Here is a 25,579-nt window from a genome sequence, read left to right as displayed (position 1 = left end):
AAAACTCAAAAATTTGCTGCAAACGCGTAGAATAGAACAGAATGAAAATAAATTTGTTGTTGTTGGACACAGGCCATAGCCAATGAAGCTTACACCAAGAAAAACCAAAAGTTTAGTTTCAAATCATATTAATATTAATAATTTTAAAATAATATTGAAATTTGCATCTAGCACAAGTAGTTACTATGTTTGGAGTTGGAGCAACATTGCTAAAGGTTTCAGTTCAGTGTCTGATTTAAGGGTGACACTGAGAGAAAGTTATTATATTACTATATAGAACAATTCTGTGTCTGAGTCACAGAACAGATATTACAATTTGAAACACAAAAGACTATTTCCAAATCATATTACAATTTTATACTGGAATTTAATATATAAATTATCAGTTTGTTATATCGCAACTATTTGCATTAAAATGTTTAATACAATTTTTTACGATTTTTTCGCACTGTACTCGCTTAAGCGCACCAGCAGAAGCTGCAACCGAGGGCAGAAGCATTTAAAAAGCGGAAATCAGGCAGACGGCATAAATAAACCACATAGAGCCACAAACACACACACCCACACAAACACACACACACACACCCAGATTTATATGTAAAACTGGTAGGTGTGTAGAATCAAAAAGAGACAGAAACAAAAGAGTGCGAAAGAGAAGTCGCAGTTGCCTGGCGCAGACAGATAAACCAGAAAGCTTTGTCTTAGCTTAGTGGGCTCCTCCTCGTTTCTCCTAAGGGGGCTAACAGGGGTTAAGGCCAACGTTTGTAGAAACCCTCTCTTCTAATCCCTGTATCCCATATCTATCTGTCTCCATCGTTGACTGTTTCAGTGCCAGCTAAGCGTTTTTAAATGCATCTAGATGCTGCAAGTAAGTTTATGCCGGACCAAGTGCATGAATAAATTTGGATATATTTACTCATGTTGCTTTAGTGCACAAAGAAGGTACTGTAGCATTAAAAAATAATATTTTATTTTCTTGAATCTTAAAGTATAAAACGTAGAGTTTTTCAATAAAAACATATAGCAATGTGAACGGTGTACTTAGTGACAAATAAATAATAAATATAATTATAAACTATTTTCTTTACTTCTGTTCCCATCTTGTTGGCAATAACTAGGCTAAAAAAAAAGATCAAAAACTCGAAAACCCTGGATTGATAAAATTGCTAAAAATAAAGTAAATATAAAAATAGCACAATTCGTAAGCCACAATTCCCTTGGAGTGTTTTCGACTTGTCTTGGCTTTGTCTTTGTCTTCGTTTGACAATAAACCTGAATTATGTGCAACAATGAGTTGGATTTCCCCCACACTTGGCCATTTTCCTATGCATAAAACAGACATACATATATATGCACATATTCGTAGCTTGTCTAAGAGCATTATAACGTCAACTTGAGTGCTTTCAAGTGGCATCGGGGACCTAAACCCCGGAATATTCCAGAATTTTTTAAATTCCTTTCAATGGTAAGAACTCACAACAATGCATCTTCTTTACTGAGGGGATCAGCTGTTGAAACTAAAGGTTGTGGGTGGAGAAACTCCTTTATATTGATATGTACAAACCTGAAATGATAAGTACAAAACTAAATTAAAATCAATTGCAACAGAGTTTTAACTTTTAAATAGTTCCAATAAAATTCTAATATTTGACTTGACCTTCTGTTATTTTGGCACATTAAATATATCGTAATTAAAAAATAATTTTGAAGTTTCAGAACATCAAACTTTAAATTTTTAGAGACTTTAAAAGGTATAACTTGTAAACACTTTTTGTGAAAAGATTAAAGAAGATGACAATGGGCAAACAACAATAATTTGTTATACAACACTAGATACTACAGCTTAACTTTTGAATATGAGAAAGCAGGGCAGCCAGAGACAAAAGCTAAGCCATCCGACAGCTTAATCGAATGTCATGACCAACTGCAGCACAAATTGTTATTGCCTCATTATAAATAATCCCTACCCAGAAGCACCCACCCACCCTTCTATATTCTCATTTGCCCTCTGTCTCTGTGTAATTGCTCTAAGCGTTGTTAATGTCATTTGCTGTTGCCATACGATTTAACCCCCGGAACCCCAGACGCAAAAACTAGAGCACACAAAAATATCTCAATTGTCCGCTGGTGGTGGCGAAAGTTAGCACCAGGCGTCGGAACATCGGTACAATTTGGTACAACCTGAGCCTGGAGTTCTGGTGCAGCAATAAATTAGCATAAAGCCGACACGTAGCCCACCTTGTGACATAATACCCGAAAGATGTTAAAAAAAAAATAAAGGGCGGGTTGGGCGTCCACATATGTTGGCCTTTCATTTGTTTGTGTCACCCGGCATTTAAGTTCCTTCAATCATTTTCAACAGATGTTGAGGGACGTTTGATATGTTTGTTTGTTTTCCTTGGTGGTTTCTTTTTGGTTTGCTTTCGGTTGTTGTCTTTTAATTTTAGGCTCTACAAAAAACGTATTATTATTATTTCTTAAATGTATGTGCCGTGTTCTTTTCAAACATCCATATCCCAAAGATTTTTAATGCAATTTCGATTAGAAAATTGATCCCCTTATAGAATTCGCCCTATAAAACAAGTGAAAGACCTATTTAGTCTAGATTCATTTCCCTATGAATATGAATTAGATATTGATCCAAAACTGATATATTTTAGTAATGATTTTATATATATTACATTTTATCAACCTATTAACATTAACAATATTGGTAAAAGCACTGGTGGTAATATGATATATTTACAATAATAAATCATACTAATAATTATTATTCCATTATAGTACTGCTTGGAACCAAGTTAAGCAAGTATTTCTACAATAATAGTAGGATTGGAGCATTGTTACAACCGACCGCTGTCATCATGACTAATTTATCAGCAAAAAGCGCAACTTTCAGTCAGGGGTTCTCATTTATCTTTTTTGTACCAAAATTTCACATAGCCAAAGGCGTTTTCCAAAAACAATGAAAAACCAATCTGTTTTCTGTCGTCCACTGTTCGCCACCTCAACTGTTAACAGGCTGAAAGGCCAATCGAATGCCAATCGATAAATACTAAAGGCGGGCTGATCGAACCACCCCAGGACGCCTCCTCGCACCCCTCGATTTCCATCAGATCTGGTCCCCCACTTTTTTTTATTCCACCCCTGGGAAAAGCCGCGCGAGATGCGTGCCAAAAAAGTGTTAAAAATGCATTCCACAGAGGGAGAGAGACAGAGAAAAGAAAATCTGCTTTGATTTCTCTTTTTGCATTGGTTTTTCCCTTGTTCGGTGTTTTCTTGCCATAGGGTTTAGTGTTCATCAGGCGTATTACATTTCCAATCGTAAAAGAAGAATCAATTTAAAACTCTTAAAATAATTTCAATTTAAGTTTTAATTTTTTTTGGTAAAATTTTTAATTTAAAAAAAAAACTTCTTAGGGGTGCAAATAAGTATTTCTTTGTTAGAAGTAATACTTGTACAGGGTACAAAATACTTCGATGCCATATAAGACCCTTCTTTAATTAAGCTGTTCCTTTTTTTGTGTGCGAAATTCCATAAAAAAGTGGTCATAAAATACTTTTCTTAGGAAACGCCGTTCCCACACACGTGTCCAACTGGCCATTAAAAGAATTTTATCCCCGAATATTGCCAATGGTCATTGAATCGCTAGCCATTTAATGTACTGATAACTTGCACACACTACCAAACTCAATAAAAATGTCGCCAGCAGACACGATATCATATATGCACAGTCGACTTGAAACCGTAGCGAATCGTGAGCATGTAAGCTGATTGCTACGTTTAAGCAACGGCTTAAGGATTCTCCTCCAATTTCCACGTGCAACAGAACCTCCCACAAACCTTTCACAAGCACTGACAAAGCTGTCAACAGTTGATGCACTGAGGAAATATATGTTATTGTAAAATAATAATAATCCGTCTTTACAGGCCTTTTTTGGTTATCATAAGTGCTTCGGAAGTATTCTAGAATTCAATTATATTTAATAAACTTAACATTTTATCAGTTTAAATAATTTCAAACAATCAATACAAGTTAGGTTAACTTTTTTGGCGCCCGCGGATGGACACGAATCATCAACCATTCAGTAAACACCTGAAATACTTATTTTTCAAGAACTTATTAACTTGAGGAACTTATTCCAAGTTTTTTTCACTGTTTGGAAAACTTGCGGCAAATTGAATTTGCAGGGAAGACGCTGTTTACTCCTCAGATGCACTTTAGCACGTAGTCCCAATGGTGGATGTGGGATGAGGCATGTGTTGCGAGTGGCGAATGTCGTATGGCGTATGTGCATGGCAAAAAGAATAGAACTGTTTATGCAACAGTTTAAGCCACGAGTAAAGTTGGAAGGGCTGAGAAAACGAGGTGGAGATGGTGGCCACAGGTGGGGCGAAAGCCAACTGTGCGAAATGTTGCCATTTCCATGCTAAACGTTATTTAGCGTCTAGTTACATGCTCGTTCAGAGACTCCAAGCCCTGGAGCATCCTTTGGATATCCCCACGTTTTTTTTTCTGGCGCATAAAGCACCTCAATTACGGAGTCCACCAGAAGTCTGGCGGGTGATTGGTTGCAGACGATGAATATGCAATGTGCAGGAACTCATTCACCCTTGACATGTCCAATTTAACTTCGTTTCAAAAGATGAATTAGTTGCAGGAGTTGCTAGTTCTTTTGTCACTCAAAAATTGGGTTCAGTTTATAGTTTAATTATTATAGTTTAAGAAAATTTGAATTTTTTGGTGTAGTGTTTATCCTAATTATCTTAAATAATTTCCTTCCCTTAATATCTTTTACCATATCAGTTTCTTTGTCGCCTTTAATACCACTTTCAGAGCAGAAGACATTCTTCCATTATTCGTTTATCGATGGCAAATTAAAGTCTGGCTTTATCTTTAATACTGCTCGGTTCGGCTAATTGAATTGATGGACCATGTGGAGTGGATTAACTTGCAACCCCGATTCGATTGAGTTTGAGGTTTCCGCATTCCCAATCCAACTGCATATATTCCAAGGTCAGTGAATTGTACATGCTCGAGCTATTTTTCGGGGGTGGACTGTTTTTTCCAGCAACCCTCGCTACGCATTTGACGATTCTTGGGCACGGAAAAACAAAACCCAACTGCGCGTTTAACAAAAGGGCACTGAAAAAAATGTTTAAAAGATTTTCCAAAATTATGAATACTGTAAATAAACAATTTGGGCGTTCTCTCATTTAAGCAAAAAAGTCAACATAAAAAACGTATTAAAAAATATTTGTTTTATTTATTTATATTTTTTTCAGTGCATTAGCAGCAGCAGCAACTAATAATTAAACCGACAAATAAATTCACACCCTTCTAACGACACGAGTATAGAACCCAACTAAATTACGATCGTGCTGGCCAAACAGTTTTTCTGAAGGGAGTTTTCAGTTTTCCCCAGTCGGAGGATGTCGATTTTACGAAATTTCAAGGCCAATGACACATCGGTCACTGTTTCCTGCTATGGGAAACCAATGATGCGATCCGATTTGTCTTTTCTATTCATTCTTTTCCTGTTTTGATTTGATTTTTGGGTGGATTTCGTTCGATTCCAGTTGGCTTAACATTTATAAAAGACTTGAAGAGCATGTATTTTATATCCTTGCGGAAGTAGTTTTCTGCATACAGGAATGTAATGACGTAGATAAAATAAGCTTGAAGAACTCATTTTGTCATAAAAAATGTTGGGCCGTTTTTTTTTATGAAGTGTTTTGTTTTGGCAACAATTTTGGTAGCCTGAACACTAAGCCTTGATCTATTAAACACCAGCAAAATATTTTTGGTGACCGGTTCAAATTAATATCATTAATGTGATAACATTCAAGGTATCAATAAGGTATATTTAATAATGTTATAACTTATACTCGTTTTTGATAAAAAAAAAAATAAGGTACAAAAACAAACTAAGCTTTTTAAGCACCTTTGGACAGCTTTATATTTCGTATAGGTAACCATTATTTTTAGAAGTAATAATTAAGGTCATTTTAGGTGTTTAAATCTACACACTTTTTCATATATACATCTGTATTTTCATCCCTAAGTTGATGTATACTTGGGGCCACACCATCCGCCTAAATCACCTTATTTACCTGTCAAAATATAGAAAAAAAAAGATAGACAACCTGTCAGCTGGGCCAATTGACAGACGTCAAGCAAAGAACTATCCAATAAACTGATTGACAAGCCTGGAAAACTCCAATGGTTCTCTAATGCGTCCATATGGAGTGATTCACGGTCTCCCAAGAATTTTTGATGATTTCGCACATTTCCTATTGCGCGCCGGTCCATTAAAACGTCAACACAGGGAAAAAGTGGCGCTCACAAATGTACCACAACCGGGGAAAATGGGGAAATTCAGAGTGCGATGTTCGGGCCACCCTTTTGAGAATATACTCCCCGCCGACGCCTGCATCTGGTTCTCCTCTTTTAAACGTTCTCCCTCGCCGCCCACAGATGAAACAATTTACAAACGCGCAGTCAATAAATTTTAATTAAGCCAACGGCAACTGCAAAACACCATCCTTCCCCTAGTTCCCATTGCATTTTCTCATTAGTTTTTTATTATTTTCCTGTCTGCTTTTTGCTTTTGTTCATTTGGAATTGCGAATTCCTATATACAAACGGATCGGGATTAACTATTGCAGTACAGAATATACAAGTATCGATTTTTATTATTTAAAGTTGAGGTAATCATTTATGGAGTAAGTGATTATTAAAGTGGGAGTTAAAGGATAGTGTTGTATCATTAGAAAAGAAAATAATAAGATAGATTCATCATCAATCTGAAGAAAATCTTTTTGAAGGATTAGCATTTTTTAAACCGGATTATTAATGTGTACAAAATCTCAGACTTTCCGAATTTTGTAAAACAGTGTAAGTAACAAGATTAGTTATCAAAATTTATAAGTTATATAAGATTTAAATGAATTAATGTTAATAATTAAAGTATTGCACTTTAAGTTATAATAGAAAGGGAAGCGAACTTAAATTTGTATCCCATTTAATAGAGAAAGTGGAACTTCAGTCTTAGTAAAAGGTATATTTTTAGTTGACTGCAGCGTTCTTATGGGTTTTATTTTCTGTTACAAAATGGATTAAACTTTATGTGCCACATAATCCAGCCATATGTTGTACTTCTATTTTGGTCCACATTTAGCCACGAGGTTTTAGCTCTCCATTTGCGCCAAGTCATTTTATCGACCTGTGCTGCAGAGTAAGTAATTAGTAAGCAGTCATTTCATGTAACAAAGTTTTCGCATGCAAAAATTATGACTTTCATAATGCTCAAGTGGCGGCAGGAACTAGTGCAGTCTCCTTCCGGCCCGCCGCCGATTTGTACGCTTCATACATTCGAGAACTGCCCTGCTTTTGGCCAGATGGGAGAAACCTCCCCAGTTATGAATCATGTCTACAGTAAACTAAATATTAAGTGACTTCATAAAGGACACACCCACACACATGCACATACAGTCGCGTTCAAAGTAATAGTAGTTAACGAATAATTATTGAATGGCAAACTGAAACAGCGCTATTTACACATACCAGCTGACGATCAGATTTTTCGAAAAGTAGGTTTTCCAATTGATGTAAATTATTTTAAAATATCGTTTAAAAAATGTTGTAAAACTTCTTAGTTATATTTTTTGTAATCAGTATTCATTATTATTGATTACAAAAAAATTACTAAGAAATTTTACAACATTGGTTACATTGGTTTATAATAAATAGAACACTGTTTCCCTCGCCGCAGCTGTGGATACCGTGATATATAAGTTTATTTGTATTTCTTTATAGCGAGAGTTGTGCGGAAAAGTCACCCTTAGAGTGGGTGAGACGAAAAACGCCTCACGGGAGCAAACACCGTTAGAGCAATTTCGTTTTCGGCTCTTTTCTGGCTTTTATAGCAGGACAATGAAGAATTCTGAATGGGCCAAGCAATTCCTCCTTCCCAAATCCTCCACCTCCTCGTTTCCAATCAGAAACTATACTTGAAACCAAGGCAGAGAGGGTTGCAAACGATTCCTCAGGCATTAATCGATCTTTGAAATAAAGTCGGGGGCAAAAATGGATCAAATTAAAGGAACACATTTCTCTTCGTAAAACTATAATTCCTATGCAGCTGTGTATGATATTTGCGTTTTTCCTTTCGATGTTTCTTTTTTATTTCGCATTTTGATTTTGCATTTCCGGCATTTGGCTCTATTTTCAGTATCTGTTTGATGTCTGAAAGCGAGACGAGGTAACTCATCAACAAATATTGTTGCAAGATATTTTTAAGACTCCCGCAAAAAGATCTGGCTTATGCCAGTGGGCATGAGTGCATATAGAGCTGTGTTAGAAAAGTCCAGACCATAAGGTTGTGAATAAATTCAGTCAATAAAAGACGAATTATTTTGAATTCGAATCAATGCACCGAGAAAATGTTATTCTACTAATATTATATAATCATGTTACCCATATTCAATATTCTCCTATGAAACCTTCACTTTTTTCCATATTTTACTGACTCATTCTAGTTCCACTTAACGCGTGTTGTTAATCTCGAATGAGATCAATTAGTCATTCCATCAGAGGGTTAATAGACTCAAGCTCAACTTGGTTTAATTGTTACTTAATTTATGCACACTTTACAAGTCGAATTTGGGTGAGAAACAAAGGGGTTTCTTATTGAAAAAGGGGCAGAAGCCCGAGTGTTTTGGTGTCAATTGCATGACAGTGCAGGGTTGCCTTTAATTGCCATCCTGCACTGACTTCTTTCCACCTCTTCCTACTCGAGTGTTTCTTTCTGGCGAATGTCTGGAAGAAATTCTCCCCATTTTCCTGTTTTTGTTTCTGTTACGGATGACACGTGTCCTGGACATGGAATGGGTGTGGTTTTCCCGGGGTTTGGGGAGTGCGAGAAAATTGGCTCCTATCTGCGTTGTGCATCTGTGGATTCTGCCAGGCATTTAATTACCCATCTTTCCCTTATTTCCCCGACTACAGAGTCCTACCGAAATAATTGTTTTTAATTTTTCTGTAAACCCCATTTTGCGCATCATTTAAGCCGGCTTCTGTACTTTTCTCCGTGACATTATTAACCTCTCTTAGAGTTGCTATGTTAGGAGACTTACCATGGCTTACCATAGAAAATCAACCAAAACATTTTTAAGTTGCCAGTCTTTAAAAGTGAATATCACTTCTTGGATTTAAACCTAGAAATATTTTGTCTGACATTTTATTAATTTAAACGGAAATTTTCACGAAAAGCATTATGTGGATATGTGTTTGCATTAATAAATGCCGCATGTACATATGTATATAGTCGTGGTTATTATTTGACTGAGACGTGACTTATGGCCGCCAGCGACGAAATAAGTTAGATTGTATGTGACCAAATGGAAAACATTTCTGGCCATTTATCAGTGCAATAAAAAAATAACAAAAAATCCGACAAGAACAACCGGTGGAACAACTCGAACAACTAGAAAAGCAATTGAAATGAATCTGCCGGGAAACAATTGGTCAGTTAAATTAGAATTCGAAGGCGAATATGTGGGGGAGCAGTAGCCGTTACGCGCCAACAACTTTGTTAAACAAATAAAAACAAACTAGTTCGTCAATGTAAAATGAAACCGAAACCGAATTTGAACCAATTCACTGCCAGTTTGGAATTCATGCCAAGTCGTGCCTATATTTGTTACAAATACAAACCAGTAGATTCCAGTAAATATGTAGTATACATGCCGACTTAAAAAGAGTAATAATAGTTTCATAAAAAAAAAAAAATATTATAAACAGTTTATGGCGACTAAGTTGAAACCAATTTATGAAAGTACTCATTTTTCATTAGGAGAAAAACGGGGAAAAACTTAGGCCAGAAGTCACGTTGTTTATTTGTATTAATAATTTTATGAAAATTGAATTCGTGCAAAACTGCGAGTGTCGAAAACCATTAGGAAAATTGCTAGTCTTACTGATTTCATCACTAAGTTCGATGCACAAATTTGTAAATTGGGGTACGAAATTATTATGCAAAACAAAAACCATAATCAATACAACACGAAGTATCAATTAAAGATATATACAGATATATATAATTGTAAACAAAATCTGAACAAAACCCCCTTGGAAACCAAATCTTAGTTTTTTGTTAAATTTTTATTGCCAATCTATAATTTAGATATAAATTAAACTTGTATCTTTCTATAAAAAGGTTTTGTGAATTTATTATGATTGTTTGATCGTTTTCCGTATCTATGGTAGTGTCACATTAAATGTTAAGTTTTGAATTTAAATTGTAAACTCTCTGGGATAAATTAATACTTTATTCATTTCTTTATCTGCAGTAAGATGTATTTTATTTCCTAGCTGTCTCGTACAAGATTTGAGATGCAAAATCTTGTTTGGTTATTGTTGGTATTTTTGAATGAATTTGCTTTTGTTTGTTGTTTCCTCAAGGTCTTTGATTGCGGGAGAGTTTGTTTGTCTGTACTACTCCGTACAGAGAGACAACGAAATCCACATGAACAAAAACGATAGGAAATCATGATGCGAAATAATTGAATTTAATTAACATGGGGAAAAGAACAAAGACAAAAACGAAGAAGATTTCCATGTGGGTGAGCAATTGTGGGGTCGCAAATAAATAAATAACTCTCTACAATGTTTGTAGAATCTTGCGGCATTGATTGCTCTAAATGTAAAAATTAAATTAAGTAAACTGTTGTGTCTGCATCAGCTTTATCAAAATGTTGTTTCCTGGTTATATTGTTTCTGGTTGAGTTAAATGTAAATGAACTGATTTATTAATGTCAGACATTTTTAAATAGATTTTTATCTTAAGACTAAAAACCCGTAAGCCTAGTTTAATAATTTTTCTAAGGTTAAAAATAACTTTTTTTTCTTATGTTAAGAAACCTTGATCAGAGGTCTTCGTTTCTAAAAATCCACCCACTATTGTATTTTGACCATGTTTCTTGTTTTTTAGCTTACCTTTAGAGTAAATGCTGCCAGAAATGCTAAACTCCAGAGCCAGCAATGTTGTGGAACGGCTTTTTGCCTTTTGAGTCGGATTCTAGTAGTGGCTTTACTAAGCTGGTACAACATTTTGGGGCCGTCGTTTTGCTTTTCGTTGCTGTTTCTGCTCCTGGCTCTCTTTTGTTGTCTGGTTTTTTTGTTAACTTTGTTTTGTGCGATTTGTGGATTGGTCTATTCGCTAGTTTCTTTCCATTTCGGCCATTTTTAGTGCGAGTTTAGTCTTTACTTTGGTTAAATGCATTGTTTACACAATTTTCTCGTCAGCGCGTTAAAACTTTATATATATTTATCTGGATCCAATTGGTTAAATTTTAAGTTGAAAATGGATTAAAACATTTTTGTTTTGCGATCTGCAAGAGAGTATGAATTTTATAAATGAAAGAGCAAGAAAGAGACAGAAAGCGTGGCTATCTCGCTCTCTACCTGCTCTGTTTCTCTTCTTCTTCGCTACCACTTTGCGCATGCGCCAAAAGCTTTTGTGGATTTTTTATATTTTGTCTGCGACTTGTTTATAATACATATCTTTTTACTGTGGAACACATTAAAAATTTTTTTTTAATTTAAAATGTTTTAAAAATAATTTCAATAAGCTGGATTTCATTGACTCCAATAAAAGTGTGTAATTTATCGTATAATTTCTGAAAACTAATTTCAATAAGTTTAAAGCTAGTCAGTAAATTTTGAGTTTTTAATTATGAAGAACTATTTTTACTTGTAAATTATAATAAAAATACCCTTATTTTATTGAATATTTGATTATTCATTGCATTAATTATATTTAAACCTCAATCGCAGATAAGTGCTAATTAATTGCTCTGTCTTGTGCAGTTGCAAAAAAAACTGCTGATCAACAATTTTGCCCCCGCTGACGTCATTGAAATATTTAAAATATCGCTGCCAGCAAATAAAGAAAATAAATATAAAAAATAAATACAACTAAACCTTAAAACCAGTTTTGCGAAATCGCGACGCTACACGGAACAAAATTAAAATTGTTTTGATTGATATTGTTTCATTTTCCATTCATATTTTAGACCTGATTTCATTGTAGTAACATACAAATTTGTATTCAGCTAAATGCTTATGTTAACTTATTATTAAAACTAAAACGTTTTAAAATAAAAAACAATGTTTTTTATATGAAATACATATTAAATGTATAAAATATCTTTTAAGCTATTATTATTCAACCAAATGTTAGTTACTTAAAACGGACAAATGTATATTGTTGGTTTATAAGTTAAATATAAAGCATTTTTAGAAAAATGAAATCGGAAATTTATAAATTATTCATTCAAAAATGTAGTGTAGTTGATTTAAGTATGTTTTCAAAGGAGTATATATATCATAATAACTCAAAAAAAAATTTTATGGTTTTGCTCCGTGTACGTTGTGTTATTGTTGCTATTTGTTGTTGTATTTTGCGCTTGGCAACATTGCCATGCAAAAAAGACCTTCAACTTTGTTGCAAAGAGAGGAAAAGAGAAGATTGATTTGATTGATCTTTTTTTTCTTTAGCTCAGGAGAAAGAGAGAGAGAGAGCTTTATGATCTCGGCACATACAAAACAAAAACAAATCAAAACAAGTTTTTATTTATGTATTTCTTCACTTCTTATTTATGGTTGAATGTGGGACAAGTTTCTTTAATGCGGCTGGAAATTTTTCGCAATTTGTATTGATTATTTAATAGGTTATTTGGAAACAAAAACAACAACAAAAAAGCCGAAAGAGAACAGGAAGTGGAGAAATTGCTGCACAACAACAAAAATTCAAATGAGGCTGCGAGTGGAAGAGAGAAAGCAACGGCATGCCAAAAAATAAATAAAAAAACAAAAAAAAAAAAGCTGCGTAGGTGTTGCTGCCGCCTCTCCTTGTCTCGCTGTCTCTACCTGTCCCCATCGCCCCCTATTACTCTCTCTCTCTCTGTCTTTCCTTTTTATTATTATTGTTGCACACACGCACACACAAACAAACAACTCTCAATTTCTGCTTTTACTTTAAGCTTTATTTCAGCATAGCATTTCTTACGTTTTCCACTGCGTTTCTCGATTTTCTCATTCACCAAAAACAAAATCATTTAAATATACACCGAAAATATTGTGTATTTTATTTTTGTTGTGATGTCGCTGGTTAAAAAAAATAACAAAAAACGAAGACACACACGAACGAACTCGCACGCACAAGCACACGCAGGCACGCGACGGAAACAGACGCAGAAAAAGCGGAACGGACAGTCGACAAACTTTTCGTTTTCGAGCGCTTAAATAGATTTTGTCCGTCCGCTCTCCTGCACCGTTCGCTCTTCAACTCGCTCTTGAATTAGTGGTGGGGAAACATCGATTCACAACACTGAACTTGAGGTGGAGAAACATCGATGAGAATCGATGTCATCGATGTTTTCAAAACATCGGTTACATCGGGGCTTGTTAGGAAAACGATGATAACATTCTGTTATCTACCGTTACAAAAACGACGATGAAAATATGAATATGGCGGATGTCGTGGAGGACTTGGATAAATTTCTAAAAAATAACTTGTATTTATATATAAACTGTATGTGTATGTTTTTGCATGAACTTGCACGCATTTGCGTACATTTGTACTTTTATCTGGAATCGCAATTTTAAATATTATTTTTTCTAGGAATTCCTAATTCCGATACAAATTTGGAGGATCCGGACTTAAAAAAGGGATGTTTTGGGACTACTTACAAAAAGCATATTCAACTACTGAGGTAAATCTTTAAAGACGGCTGGCAACACAACAAACCTGCTGCACCAAATAGACTACGAATGTATGTACATCCAGATCGCATTAAATATGGAAAAGGCGGAAGAGCAATAGAGATATTTGTCAGAAGGTTGTCGTTGCATTACATCAATGGGCGTATTCAGCAGAACAACATGAACAATGATCGCTGATGGATCAATTCATCCAAGTATTTTGCCTACACAGGCATTTTTTTATCTCAGTATTCGACATATGCCGAATGGGAACATTTAAAAAGTGTATTAGCTATTTTCAGAGATTTCTTGCTAAATATGCTAGTTTTTCAAAAATTCGTAAAACAAACTTTTTTTGTATCGACCTACCCAACACATAAAAAATCATTCCAGAATTCTAAAAGACTTCTTAAGGCTTTCAGACAAACCACGAAAAATTTTGGAGTCTTACAAAAAAAAATATTTTTTGAATGACTTTTGAATGGAGCATCGGATCCAAGCAAATTGGGTATCATTCGACGCGTATATTCAACAAAATTTGTAATTTCACCAAGAATTTCAGTTAAAAATTTTTTTTAATGTTTACCGATACCTTTCGATGGGTGTATTACTTGTTACGATCGGACTATCACAGCAGATTTTAAATCCTGCGGCTATATATAACTAAGCACACGCTAATAATTAGTTAATTTAGTATTTCTAAATAGTCCATTTTATCGATAAAAAGTCGATAAGCATTTGCTATCGAACTGTCATCACTATCCAGCTGACGTGCGATTCTGATTTGATTTTGTTTTCCTTTCCAAATTTCTATTATTTTGTATACAAAGTCCACTTGTGGCCAGGATCAGGATTAAGATCAGGATCCGGAACAGTAAAACGAACTCATAATGCCGGTGGTGGAGCTGAGCGTGGACCGCAGCCTGGTGTGTCCAAACTTCGATGGCTACAAGCTGTCCTTCGATCCTGTGCCGGTGCTCCGCCAGGATATCGATGTGAATCCCATGCGATTGGAGCCGCACCAGAATCAGTACTCGCTGCTGCACGTGGAGCTCTTTGCCCGGCACAATCTCCTGACCTCGGACCCGTGGTTGCGGCACCACAGCTACTATATGAACGGACGTCACCAGCTGGTGCAGTGCATCTACGATCCGCAGAGTGGACGACCACGTGGACAGCGGGTCGTCTACACCATGGACTACCGCGATCAGGGCGATGGCTACCAGCATCTGGCCGGCGACTACAACTACTCGGTGTGCTTCGTCTCGGAGCGATTCTGTGTGATCTGCGATGGCATGACATCTTACCATCTGCTGGACACCGGGGATCGATCGCGATCCGGGTTGGAAACATGGCAGCGGATCACCCGGGCGCCAGTGGATCCTGGCAGTGAGCATCGCGGCTTTGTCCTCTACGATGCCCGGCTGGATGTGGTGCAGGAGCGGAAGCAAATCTCCCTGCTGGCGGGCCATGTGGCACGACGGGATCACAATGTGGGCAAGGAGGATGGGCAGACGCACGTCTATTATATGGACCTCACCTGGGGACGCTGGACCCAAGCGCTGGCCAGCGGCGAGTGGTCATACTGCGTGTGCCAGCGATTGGAGACCACTGGTTCGCTGCACTACTGCGCCTTTGAACCGCGTGCCGAGTCCCTAATCCTGGCCAGCAATCGCGAGGTTCAGACACACGAGCAGCGCCTGGCAGCCGATGCAGCAGCAGCAGCAGCAGCAGCAGCCGCAGCCGCAGCAGCATCTTCAGATGTCCAGCTCCAAAATGGCCATAGCAACGAGCATAGCTTTAGTTGGACCCAAACTGATGACGATGTGCTCATCCGTTTTCAAACACCCGAAACTCCCAGTCGCAACGATTTCACAATACGCTGTACAAACTCCACCGTTCTGGTGCAGTATCTGGAACAGAATCTCCTCTCCGGGGATCTGTACTCCCATGTGGACGTCGATCTGACCACCTGGACCATGGAGGCAGATGGTCTGCAGCTGACGCTGGTCAAGGCGGAGCACCAGCACTGGCCGCGATTGCTGGCGCTGGAGGATTCTGCGGTGCCCGACGAGGCTGGCGGGGATGAGGAATCGGCTGCCGTGGCGGAACCACCGCTGCCCATTCCCAACCTCGAGGATCCCATCGAGGAGTGCGACCTGGGGCTGCCCGACGAAGAAATTAAGATGGGTGAGTAGTCCATTTTTGTCACAGAATTATGTGTATGATTTAACACAAATGTAATATGCTTTAAGAGCATAACTATGTTTCCGAACCATTAGAAATTTTATTTAATAGTCAAACAAAAATGTAATGCTTACCAACATTTACCAAAAAATAAGAAAGTATGTTCATAAATCTAAAAATGTTTAAATTCAAGGACCTTCTGAAACCAATTATAATTATATAGATAAATCTAAAAGAAATATAAAAAATCATTGACTGCCCCCTAGTATTTAGCCAACTTTGGCGCCATAGAACATTTTATATTTTAAAATGATTTCTTTTTCTTAATATATTTGTACAATGCTAGCATAAAGTTAAAACCAAGAGCTTACCAAAATGGTTGATGCTCTAGCTGACTAAGATTTTTAGTTGTCTTACGTTCTAATCTTATTTATTTTCAATATTTTTATTTTAATAGCTTAATATAAGGTTTTTTTTATTTATCTGATTTTATTTTAGGTTTTTAAAGAAGCCACAAAATATTAGTTACATGTATATATTTACTTTCTATATTATTATTATATTATTTTTGTTTCTGTCTCTTAAATGGGAACCCCATTAATCCACATTTTTTAATAAAACATTTTTGCGATCTCTTTCAGTGCGCTTCAATTTGCCCAGCGGGGCCATCACCCACACCATTTTCCTGGGCTCCACGCCACTGCTGTTTTCCGCCACACTGCGTCCTGGATTTCCGGCCGCCTTTGCCACGCGCCAAGGTGTCGACGCCTCCGTTTGGCTGCAGATGTACCAGCCCAGTCGACCGGACGAGTGGAGCGTCCGCCACGAGGGGCAGCTGCATGCCTTCGGCTATGTGCAGGCCTCCAAGGAGCAGCGCAAGTTCACCGTCTGCTGTCCGGATTTGGAATATGTGGCCATCTGCGAGAGCCAGCGCCATGTGCTCGTCTACCGGCCGCGCCACGATTCCGCCGGTGGTCTGCGCAAGCGCAACGGCCCACCAGTCACCGTGGGCAAACAGAACCTGATCAGCCTCGATTATGGCATCGGCGAGATCCTGGGCGTCACCACCGCCAACAATCTGATCACCATCCTCACCAGCTTAAACCTGATCCATCTGCAGGTGTGAGGGATTGCCGTTGTGCCTATTTTGTACTATTTCCGTTCAAAATTAGGATCGTTGAGTGGGCAATAAATGCATTTCGTTAACCGATCAATGTCCTCACATTTAGAGCATAGAATGTAATCTATTTTGAGAGTATCATACTAAAAATATGTTTTTTTTTAAAACTTAATCCAATGGATAATGAAGTTTATTATCCAAATATATTTTTCGGCAGTACAAGTACGTAAGTACGTACATAACGTTATATATATCTCAGTTTGTTCAGAACTATATCACTGAGTTTCATAGAAATAGTTTATTTCCCATATACATACATTAATTACTAAGTTTCATATAAGTAGTTTGTCTGCAATAAAAAATGATGCGAGTAATGATTAAAAATTGTAGTAAAAATAAATAAATAATAAGTTCCCAGGATAAAAGATTGTTTATTATAAAGTGCGATAAATAATGAGTAATTAATTCACTGAACACTGAATGTTTTTTATTGTTGAGTTTTGTCAGTAGCAAGAAAAATGTTTATTTGTTAGTCATACTTTAGAATTTCCTTTAAAAATTGAGCATAAACAGTTAAAAATCAACAAAAAATAGTAATGGTTTCGTAACAAAGTGCAAATAAAAATGATTTGTAAGAATTTCTTAAACAAATATTTATCATATATTTTGTTCAAAGCTATGAAAGATAAAAGGTAAATCCAATTAATTGTGCTAACAAAACACATACAATGTCCAAAAAAAGTTTACGAACATTTTTATAGGAAATTTCAGTGCAAAGTCTACGTAAACTTATTTTGCTCACAGTAAATATATTTAAGAAACATGTCAACTCTGCCGTTGACCGCCAGTTACCGATAGACGGCTATTCAAATGCCGATAACACATACGTGTTCCCGTAGTGTTGCAAAGCGGCCGACAAAAAGAGTGTTGACACGTGTCAGAACATTTCGGCCAGAGTTTAGTGTTTTTATGGTTCTTTTATTTTAGCAATTAGCAAACAAAACGTAATCCGGACGGAAGCTGGGTGAGTGCAGCCGCAAGCGATGACTGGCGTTTGATATCCGGAATCTATATAGTGACCCGGGCTACGTATTTCAGCTGGCGGTGAATTGTCATCAATTGGAAAAAAGCAGGAAGGCGGAGCACCAGCAAATACCAAAAAATAGCAGCCATGAACACACAACTCAACCTGGCCGTAGTCTTTTTGGCCCTGATGCAGTGCATCGCTGCCGTGGAGTTCACCTTCGATTTGGCCGATAATGCGGAGGACTGCTTCTACGAGGAAATCAAGAAGAACTCCAGCGCCTACTTTGAGTTCCAGGTGTCGGCCGGTGGGCAACTGGACGTGGATGTCACCCTTAAGGATCCGCAGGGCCAAGTGATCTACAAACTGGAGAAGGCCACCTTCGACAGCCACCAGTTTGTGGCGGAGTCGACGGGCGTGTATACGGCCTGCTTTGGCAATCAGTTCTCGGCCTTCTCGCACAAGATCGTCTACGTGGACTTCCAAGTGGGCGAGGAGCCAGCTCTGCCCGGCGTGGACGAGCATGCCACTGTGCTCACCCAAATGGAGACCTCCTCGCAGGCGATCCACAAGGGCCTGAACGACATCCTCGACGCCCAGACGCATCATCGCCTGAGGGAGGCGCAGGGACGCAAGCGGGCCGAGGATCTCAATCAGCGGGTGATGGTCTGGTCCTCCCTGGAGACGGCCGCCGTCATCCTGATCGGCCTCGTCCAGATCATGGTCCTCCGCAACTTCTTCACGGACCGGAAGCCCAGCCAGGCGCACTACGGCCGCCTGTAGAGGATTCGGATTTGGGTTATTATGGGATCGATAGCCTTGTTTATAAAGCCCTTGATGTGAAAGAGAAGCCCTCCCCGCCACTCGCCCCAAAAAAATGTTGTCAATCTCGTCTTAGCCACAACGTATTCATTCCCCCAAGGGCGGTTCTTTTTTTGGGGAGTGCCCCACCCGAATTCAACAACGACATGTAATATTTTTTTGTTAAGACCCACCCGAAAAACAGAATTGTTTTTTTTTTTTTTAAATACATGCAAAAGCAACCATAACTTGATAGCTAAAGGTAAAACTATGAGTGTTTTAAATGGGGGTCCTGAGCCTTAATACTAATTATAATAATATTTAAGATACTAAGACAAAGCTTAGAACTCTTACGGAAGCAAAACATTCGGTTATAAATTGTGAAGAGAAGATAAAAAGAACGTGAAAAGACTTTGCTTATTTTAATATTTGTCTGGCTGTTAATCTTATTATTTATACCCTTACACCGGGCCTCAATCTACCGACTTTTAACATTTTTTGTTATAATAGCAATAGTTTTTTTTATTAAATTGTACATGCAAAAGTAACAAAAAAGTTTAAAATGGGGGATCCTTAAGTTAAATATTCAGTTTTCCTTTTTCAGCAAAGATACTAAATTGTAGATCAGATATCTTACAGAGACAAGAAAATAGGTAAAGAGAAATTAAGAGATAGTCCCATTAATTTGTGTTTGTAATAATTTTTGATATATTTTATATATATTATTTTTTGCCATCAATCTCAATCATTCTTATTAACATTTGTATTGCATGAGCTCTTAATTTTTTGGTTTTATTTTAGTTCAGCCCGAAAACAAAGATAAGCGTGTCAATAGTGTATTCAAATAGTTGATATCATTTGCCATGGCCTTTGTTCATAAAATAGATTGTATGCCTGAGATCTGTTCCACAATCAGCTGAATCAATATAAAATAAGCAGTATATAGTGTAGAAAAAATACGTTAAGAGAAACGACCATTTAATTGAGTAATCATATTAACAATAATGAGCAAGAAAAAGTTCTCAATTAAACCGTAGAGATCTTCAGTGCCCCATAATAAAAATAGTTTAAATTACACGGAGAAAATTTTGACTTGATATTCAAAAGACAATGAAAAAAAAATGAAATCTATTTTTTAACTGCAAATCATATAATCAGAAATTGCTTCACTCTTTTAGAAAATAGAAAAAAATATATTATTGTTATGAAAATACAAACATCAATATATATTGACATAGACATATTAAAGCTTGGTAAAAAACTAGTGAAGAGTAAACCGTCAATATATAAACGTAATGATAACTAATAACACGTACGTAATTTCTTTATCTTCTGTCTGTCACACAAATATTATCATTAATTTCTATTAATGCATTAATCTTGTGAATTAGTATCTATCTTATCAGCATGAGAGTTTTTTTTTTTGGAAACTTGTTTAATTTATTTCCAATTTATTTAGTTGATAAGACATCTGGGTTTCTGCACTCACACCCAAATATATCACAGGTAATACGATTATGAAATCGTGACGAATTTGGGTTACTAAACGACAATTATGCAAACAAAATTATTGCCACTGCTATGATAATGCCCCATTCAAACGCAATAAATCTTTTTAACTGTTTTATGTACGGGCTGTCATCTTTTATTTGTTGCTCTTCATTGACTGACTTTTGGAAATTCGCAAATCTTTTGTGAGCCGCGGTGGCGTTGCCAAATATGTCCAGATGTAAATACGATAAATGGTATGCAAATATTATCGTTTGTCTCTATGCCAATTAATAGTATTTAAATCAGTCCAAGACAATGACAGTGACACATCGTTGGTAGTATGTTTATTGCCCCTTTTATGACAAAAGATGCTAAAACAAAACAAACACGATTTGGAAAAATTCAATTTTTATTTAATTTTGATTTGCGTTCAAAAAAACACTAGAAAACAAATATATGATTGAATTTCTTAAGCTCATAATAATTTACAAACATTTTTAAAATCTCAACAAATTTTTTTTTTGTTTTTAAATTGGCTAGACATAATATTTTTTAGCTATGAATGCCAATTCCGGAATTGGCACATTATTTATCTCGAATTTTAAACAAAAATCTATATATTTATACCCTTGCAGAGGGTATTATAATTTCAGTCAGAAGTTTGCAACGCAGTGAAGGAGACATTTCCGACCCTATAAAGTATATATATTCTTGATCAGCATCACTAGTAGAGTCGATCTAGCCATGTCCGTCTGTCAGTCTGTCCGTCTGTCCGTCCGTTTCTAGGCAAACTAGTCTCTCAGTTTTAAAGCTAACTGCATGAAACTTTCCCAAAAGTTGTCTTTCTATTGCAGTAGTATATAAGTCGGAACGAGCCAGATCGGACGACTATAGCATATAGCTCCCATAGGAACAATCGAAAAAATAAATAAAAAATTATAACTTTGCTGTTTTTTAATTTTTTTTTAGTTCTTCGACATATAGTAATGGTTAAATATTTTAGACGGTTTAAATTTCATCAAAATCGGACGACTATATCATATAGCTCCCATAGAAATAATAAAAATATATAAAATAACTATCTAATAATTGAGCTGCAAATCATAGCTTCAATATTTTTAAACATATACGCAAGTAAATCATAATTTTAATGTTTTCAAAAATATTTAATTCTTGCAATAGCTGCAAGGGTATATAAACTTCGGCTTGCCGAAGTTTGCTTCCTTTCTTGTTTTATTAAGTTTTTAGAGTTTTGACAATAAAAAATACCTTTTAAAAATTTTGTTTTCCAATATATAGATCTGTTGGGAATTCAAAAAACATATTTTGTATTTTAAAAGTTTTTGCGTTTTTTTTTTGCTGTAAATGTCAATCGTTTGAAAATTGTATGACTAGTTAATTCCAAAATGCTCCCATTAACCTAGGATATTTATAAAAAAAACCTTTTTAAAAGTGTTTTTTTCGTTTTTAAATAAAAGACGTTTTTTCTACTTTTAAAAAAATTAATAAATATATTCAATTTTCAAAATTTTAATTATCCTAAGCATTATATTATTTGGTCTGTAATTCTTAGTTACTTACCTTTCACACTTCCAATTCTTTGAAGAAAAATATTCACCGGCATTGAAATTTCTTGTTGGTTTTTTTCCCACCTCGTCAATTAATTTATTGGCTGGCCCTTAGAGCTGATGGCCCGAACTGAAATCTTGACTTGGCAACAACTTGGTTGTTGACTTGGCCCACAAGTTGATACCAAAACCAAAGTGAAAGGGAAGTTAAAGTGGCGGCTGAAGGACATTTGTAAATGAATTGTCAGCGGATCGATTGATTGATGTCAAAATGGGGTTAATCAATCGTCAACAGCGTCTTGCATACCAATTAATCCACATTTATAATGATAATAATAATAATAACGCGAGTAATCGTGGCACACGTGTGTCAAAGGTAAAATCACAGACATAGACGCCAAGATCATTAGTAAGCTTAAAAAAGAAGAAAAAATATAAACACATTTTTATGTTAACTAAAGTTCATTAAACTTGTATTTTTATTAAAAACTAAACCAATTTTAAAAAGGGTACTGAAAGATATATAAATATATATATGGTCTATAAAGCATTACTGTTTGTCCTATAATAATTTCATTTAGAAAATGATTTTATTTCTTCCTGTGCAGCAATTATTTGAGCAAGGACAGGGGAATAGTTAATATTGGCCAGCAGGGGTAATTAAAAATTAAAATTTCCAAATCCATTCAGTTTTGCATGGGATGGCTCAATCATTAATAGTCAATCAATGAATCGTCACTATTAAGGCCCCCAAAACAAATAACCAAAACACCCCGCCCTTTTTTTGAACCCTCCCCTGAAAAACCCCTCCAATCCCCCTATTTTTGTTAACTTTTTTGGGCAAGAGGTCGCCGTTTTGGCTGCTGGAGACTCTTCAGGTTTTATGTATCAATTAGTAGTCCGACGACACCGGTTCCATCCGATCCGTCAATGGGCGATCTTTGGCCGGATGCTGCGAGGGCAGCTTGAAGCGTTCCAAAGATTCGGTTTAATAAATACACAGATATTACAAAATTTATGTGAATTTCAAATCAAGAAGATGTCTTTAGTACTCTTTTTTTTTTTTTAAAGTATTTGTATATTTTTATTATTGTGGCAGCTTAATCTAATCAGTCTATGAACTTAGTTCTTAGCTTCAGCTCTTAGCTTCTAGTGTTGGCTATGCTGTTCGACAGATGGCGCCGCCTAAACTTCGATTGTTTTTTAGGGGGAATACTTATCTAATAGTTATCTAAGAGTCTAAAACTGTAGCCTAAGGCCTTATTTTTAAATAACTTTTTAATTTAATACACGTCTTATTTATTTTCATACCTAAAAGTTCATAATTCATGTAACAAAAGTTTAGTTTCTATTCGAATTTTTTTTTTGGGTGTTTCTGTGAATAAAAGTTTTTAGTTTTCGAATCGACGGAAATGCATTCTTAATCTAAAAGAAATAAACCCAAATTGTAAGGCAATAGCCCATTTAAATTTCTTGATCAACCCACTTGTCATGCACATTTATCAAATCGATTCGGTGTCCCTTTTCGTTTCGTTTTCATTTTCGTATCGTTTTTTTTTGTAGTAGTAAGTTTGTTTATCTTTATCGGCTTTGCCAAATATTTAAACTACACAGAAATAAAATATTAATCATTTTCAAACAAAATTAAATTGATTTGATCGATTTTTGTAATATAAAGTATTTTGAAGAATTGTTGGTAGTATTTAAATTGACCTTTATTTGTTTACACATAAGCAACATGTTTTGTTTCTGTGTAGTTTTACTATATTGCGGTTCCAACAAGTTGTTTGCTGTTGTTGTTTCTGGTCGTATATGGCACAAATATTTTATGGCTAAATATTCCCACTATATGCATAGTCAATAAGTATGTAAATCAACCTTCAATGGCCCACTAATGGGTTGTGATGTTTGTTAATGTGAATATATTTATATTTTCACATTTTCACAGAGAACAGGAAAGAGAGGGATCGAGATGCAGAAAGAGAGGAAAGGAAAGCGAGAAATTAAATAATTAACAAGCCAGGCAATATGCATATCAATTTTTTTTTATTATGCCAACAAACTGCAGGGGAACTCTCATAAATAATTAATAATGTAGCTCTTATGCTAATATAAGTTGGTCGAAAATTTATGGCACGAAAGAATTGAGGATTGGGCCTACCACAATTCCGGATAGAGTTACAATAAAATGCATTTCACAACTTAATTTTGTAATAATCCTTATTATAGTTTGATTAATGGGGTAGTAATTATACATAATTTGCTTTCCAAATTGGCTGCATTACAAATTAATTAAGAATGAATTGACACCGCAGTTAGGCTTAAAAATGTTAATTTTTGTAACTTAAGTTTAAGAAATATTTAACCTTTTTTTCATTTTATCCCTTTTTGCCAAATTTAATTGGAATATCGAAATATTTTTATAAAAGATTTAAACACGTATCTTTAAAATACCATAAATTTATGCAATCCACAGTAAAGCCTATAAATGCGATCCGATAAAATTCGTTAACACATTGTTTTATTTAATCAGTTAATAAGTATCTCTGGGCCAGACCCTTGCTTTTTGTTTGGCCAATATTTCGATTCAATTCAATTCGAATCAATTATTTGCATGTCCCGCCTTTGTTGACCATCTCGTCTGACTTTTTTCCTGCCATTGCCGGCCTTTTTGTGTTGGCCAAGTTGTTAGCGATCGCTCGGCATTTGTATGCATTGGCTTGTCTGTGGGCCAAGTATGCATAAAATATTTAAGCCAAGATGGGTCAAGGTTTTTGGATTGCCGACGAGGGGGTAAACCACCGCCGTCGGACGCCATGGGAAATTTACACGGCTTTCTGTTTCTGTTTCTGCGGAAAGCCAAGTGAAAGATGTCGCTATAATAGTTATACAACGCCATATTTTTTGTTGTGATTGGCTTGGATCGACTATGAATAGAGTCATGTTTTATGTGCTTAATAGATAGGCAATGTGTGATTTGATTTCATTGGGATTTGTTTTGATTAGATCTCTTCAACCTATTCTGGTGAATGTAAAAAGTTATTAAATATATAATGATCTGATCTTTACCATTTTTTTTATTTTTAATATATATATATTTTTTCTTCTAATAATTTATTATGACTCAATATAAAAATCCTATGTGGTCTAAACTATTTCATAGAAGAATTTATTAGGTATTTTACTTAAGCTTTTAGAATTTGTCAAATATTTGTAAATTATTTATTTCTTTGAATATTAGTGAATTGTATCAATTGAATTTTATTCTATTTTTTTTTGAGGATTTAATTGATTAACAATGCTTTAAAATTTAAATGGGTTTTAACTTTTTTTTTTTAAATGTTTGAAATATTTTAAGTTTTGATACAATTTCCATTAATTTATAAAACCTAAAACGTGTCTTTAATTTTTATAATTTGTACTTTGTGTATAGTTTATAAATGCCCGATAAACTAAAATTAGGTATTTTTCTTGTACGCTTTGAAGGCTTAAGTTTGTAGTTAATAACTAGTTACTGTTATTCAAATTATTATATTTAAACAGCTTTATTAGTTTTAAAACTGCATTTTAATTTTCAACTGGAAAATAAAGGAAAGCATTAAACAGCTAATTTTGAGCC

The 25,579-nt window shown here is 35.6% G+C and overlaps 3 protein-coding genes across 6 annotated transcripts in view; 2 read left to right on the top strand and 1 right to left on the bottom strand.

Moving 5' to 3' along the window:
• The window catches only part of LOC128264245 (tyrosine-protein phosphatase 10D), a 51,903-nt gene extending 38,550 nt beyond the window's left edge, over positions 1-13,353 (bottom strand). For all 4 annotated transcript variants that reach the window (XM_052999655.1, XM_052999656.1, XM_052999652.1 and 1 more), the window contains exons 1-2: positions 13,075-13,353; positions 11,001-11,395 (exon numbers count right to left, since the gene is read on the bottom strand). In XM_052999655.1, the coding sequence (XP_052855615.1) occupies positions 11,001-11,114 (114 nt within the window). In that variant the 5' untranslated portion in view covers positions 11,115-11,395; positions 13,075-13,353. The remainder of the gene's footprint in view (positions 1-11,000; positions 11,396-13,074) is intronic.
• Positions 13,354-14,517: 1,164 nt separating this feature from the next.
• Positions 14,518-17,124, top strand: LOC128264182 (nudC domain-containing protein 1). Its single transcript, XM_052999553.1, has 2 exons — positions 14,518-15,959; positions 16,598-17,124. Exons 1-2 carry the CDS (start codon positions 14,660-14,662, stop codon positions 17,080-17,082), a joined length of 1,785 nt encoding a protein of 594 aa, XP_052855513.1. The 5' UTR covers positions 14,518-14,659; the 3' UTR covers positions 17,083-17,124.
• Positions 17,125-18,247: 1,123 nt separating this feature from the next.
• Positions 18,248-19,169, top strand: LOC128264186 (transmembrane emp24 domain-containing protein 3). Its single transcript, XM_052999560.1, has one exon. It carries the CDS (start codon positions 18,248-18,250, stop codon positions 18,881-18,883), a length of 636 nt encoding a protein of 211 aa, XP_052855520.1. The 3' UTR covers positions 18,884-19,169.
• Positions 19,170-25,579: the final 6,410 nt, after the last annotated feature.

This window comes from Drosophila gunungcola, unplaced genomic scaffold (genome assembly GCF_025200985.1).
Source record: "Drosophila gunungcola strain Sukarami unplaced genomic scaffold, Dgunungcola_SK_2 000060F, whole genome shotgun sequence".
NCBI classification, from domain to species: Eukaryota; Metazoa; Arthropoda; class Insecta; order Diptera; family Drosophilidae; genus Drosophila; species Drosophila gunungcola.
This window is presented reverse-complemented; position numbering and strand designations above follow the sequence as displayed.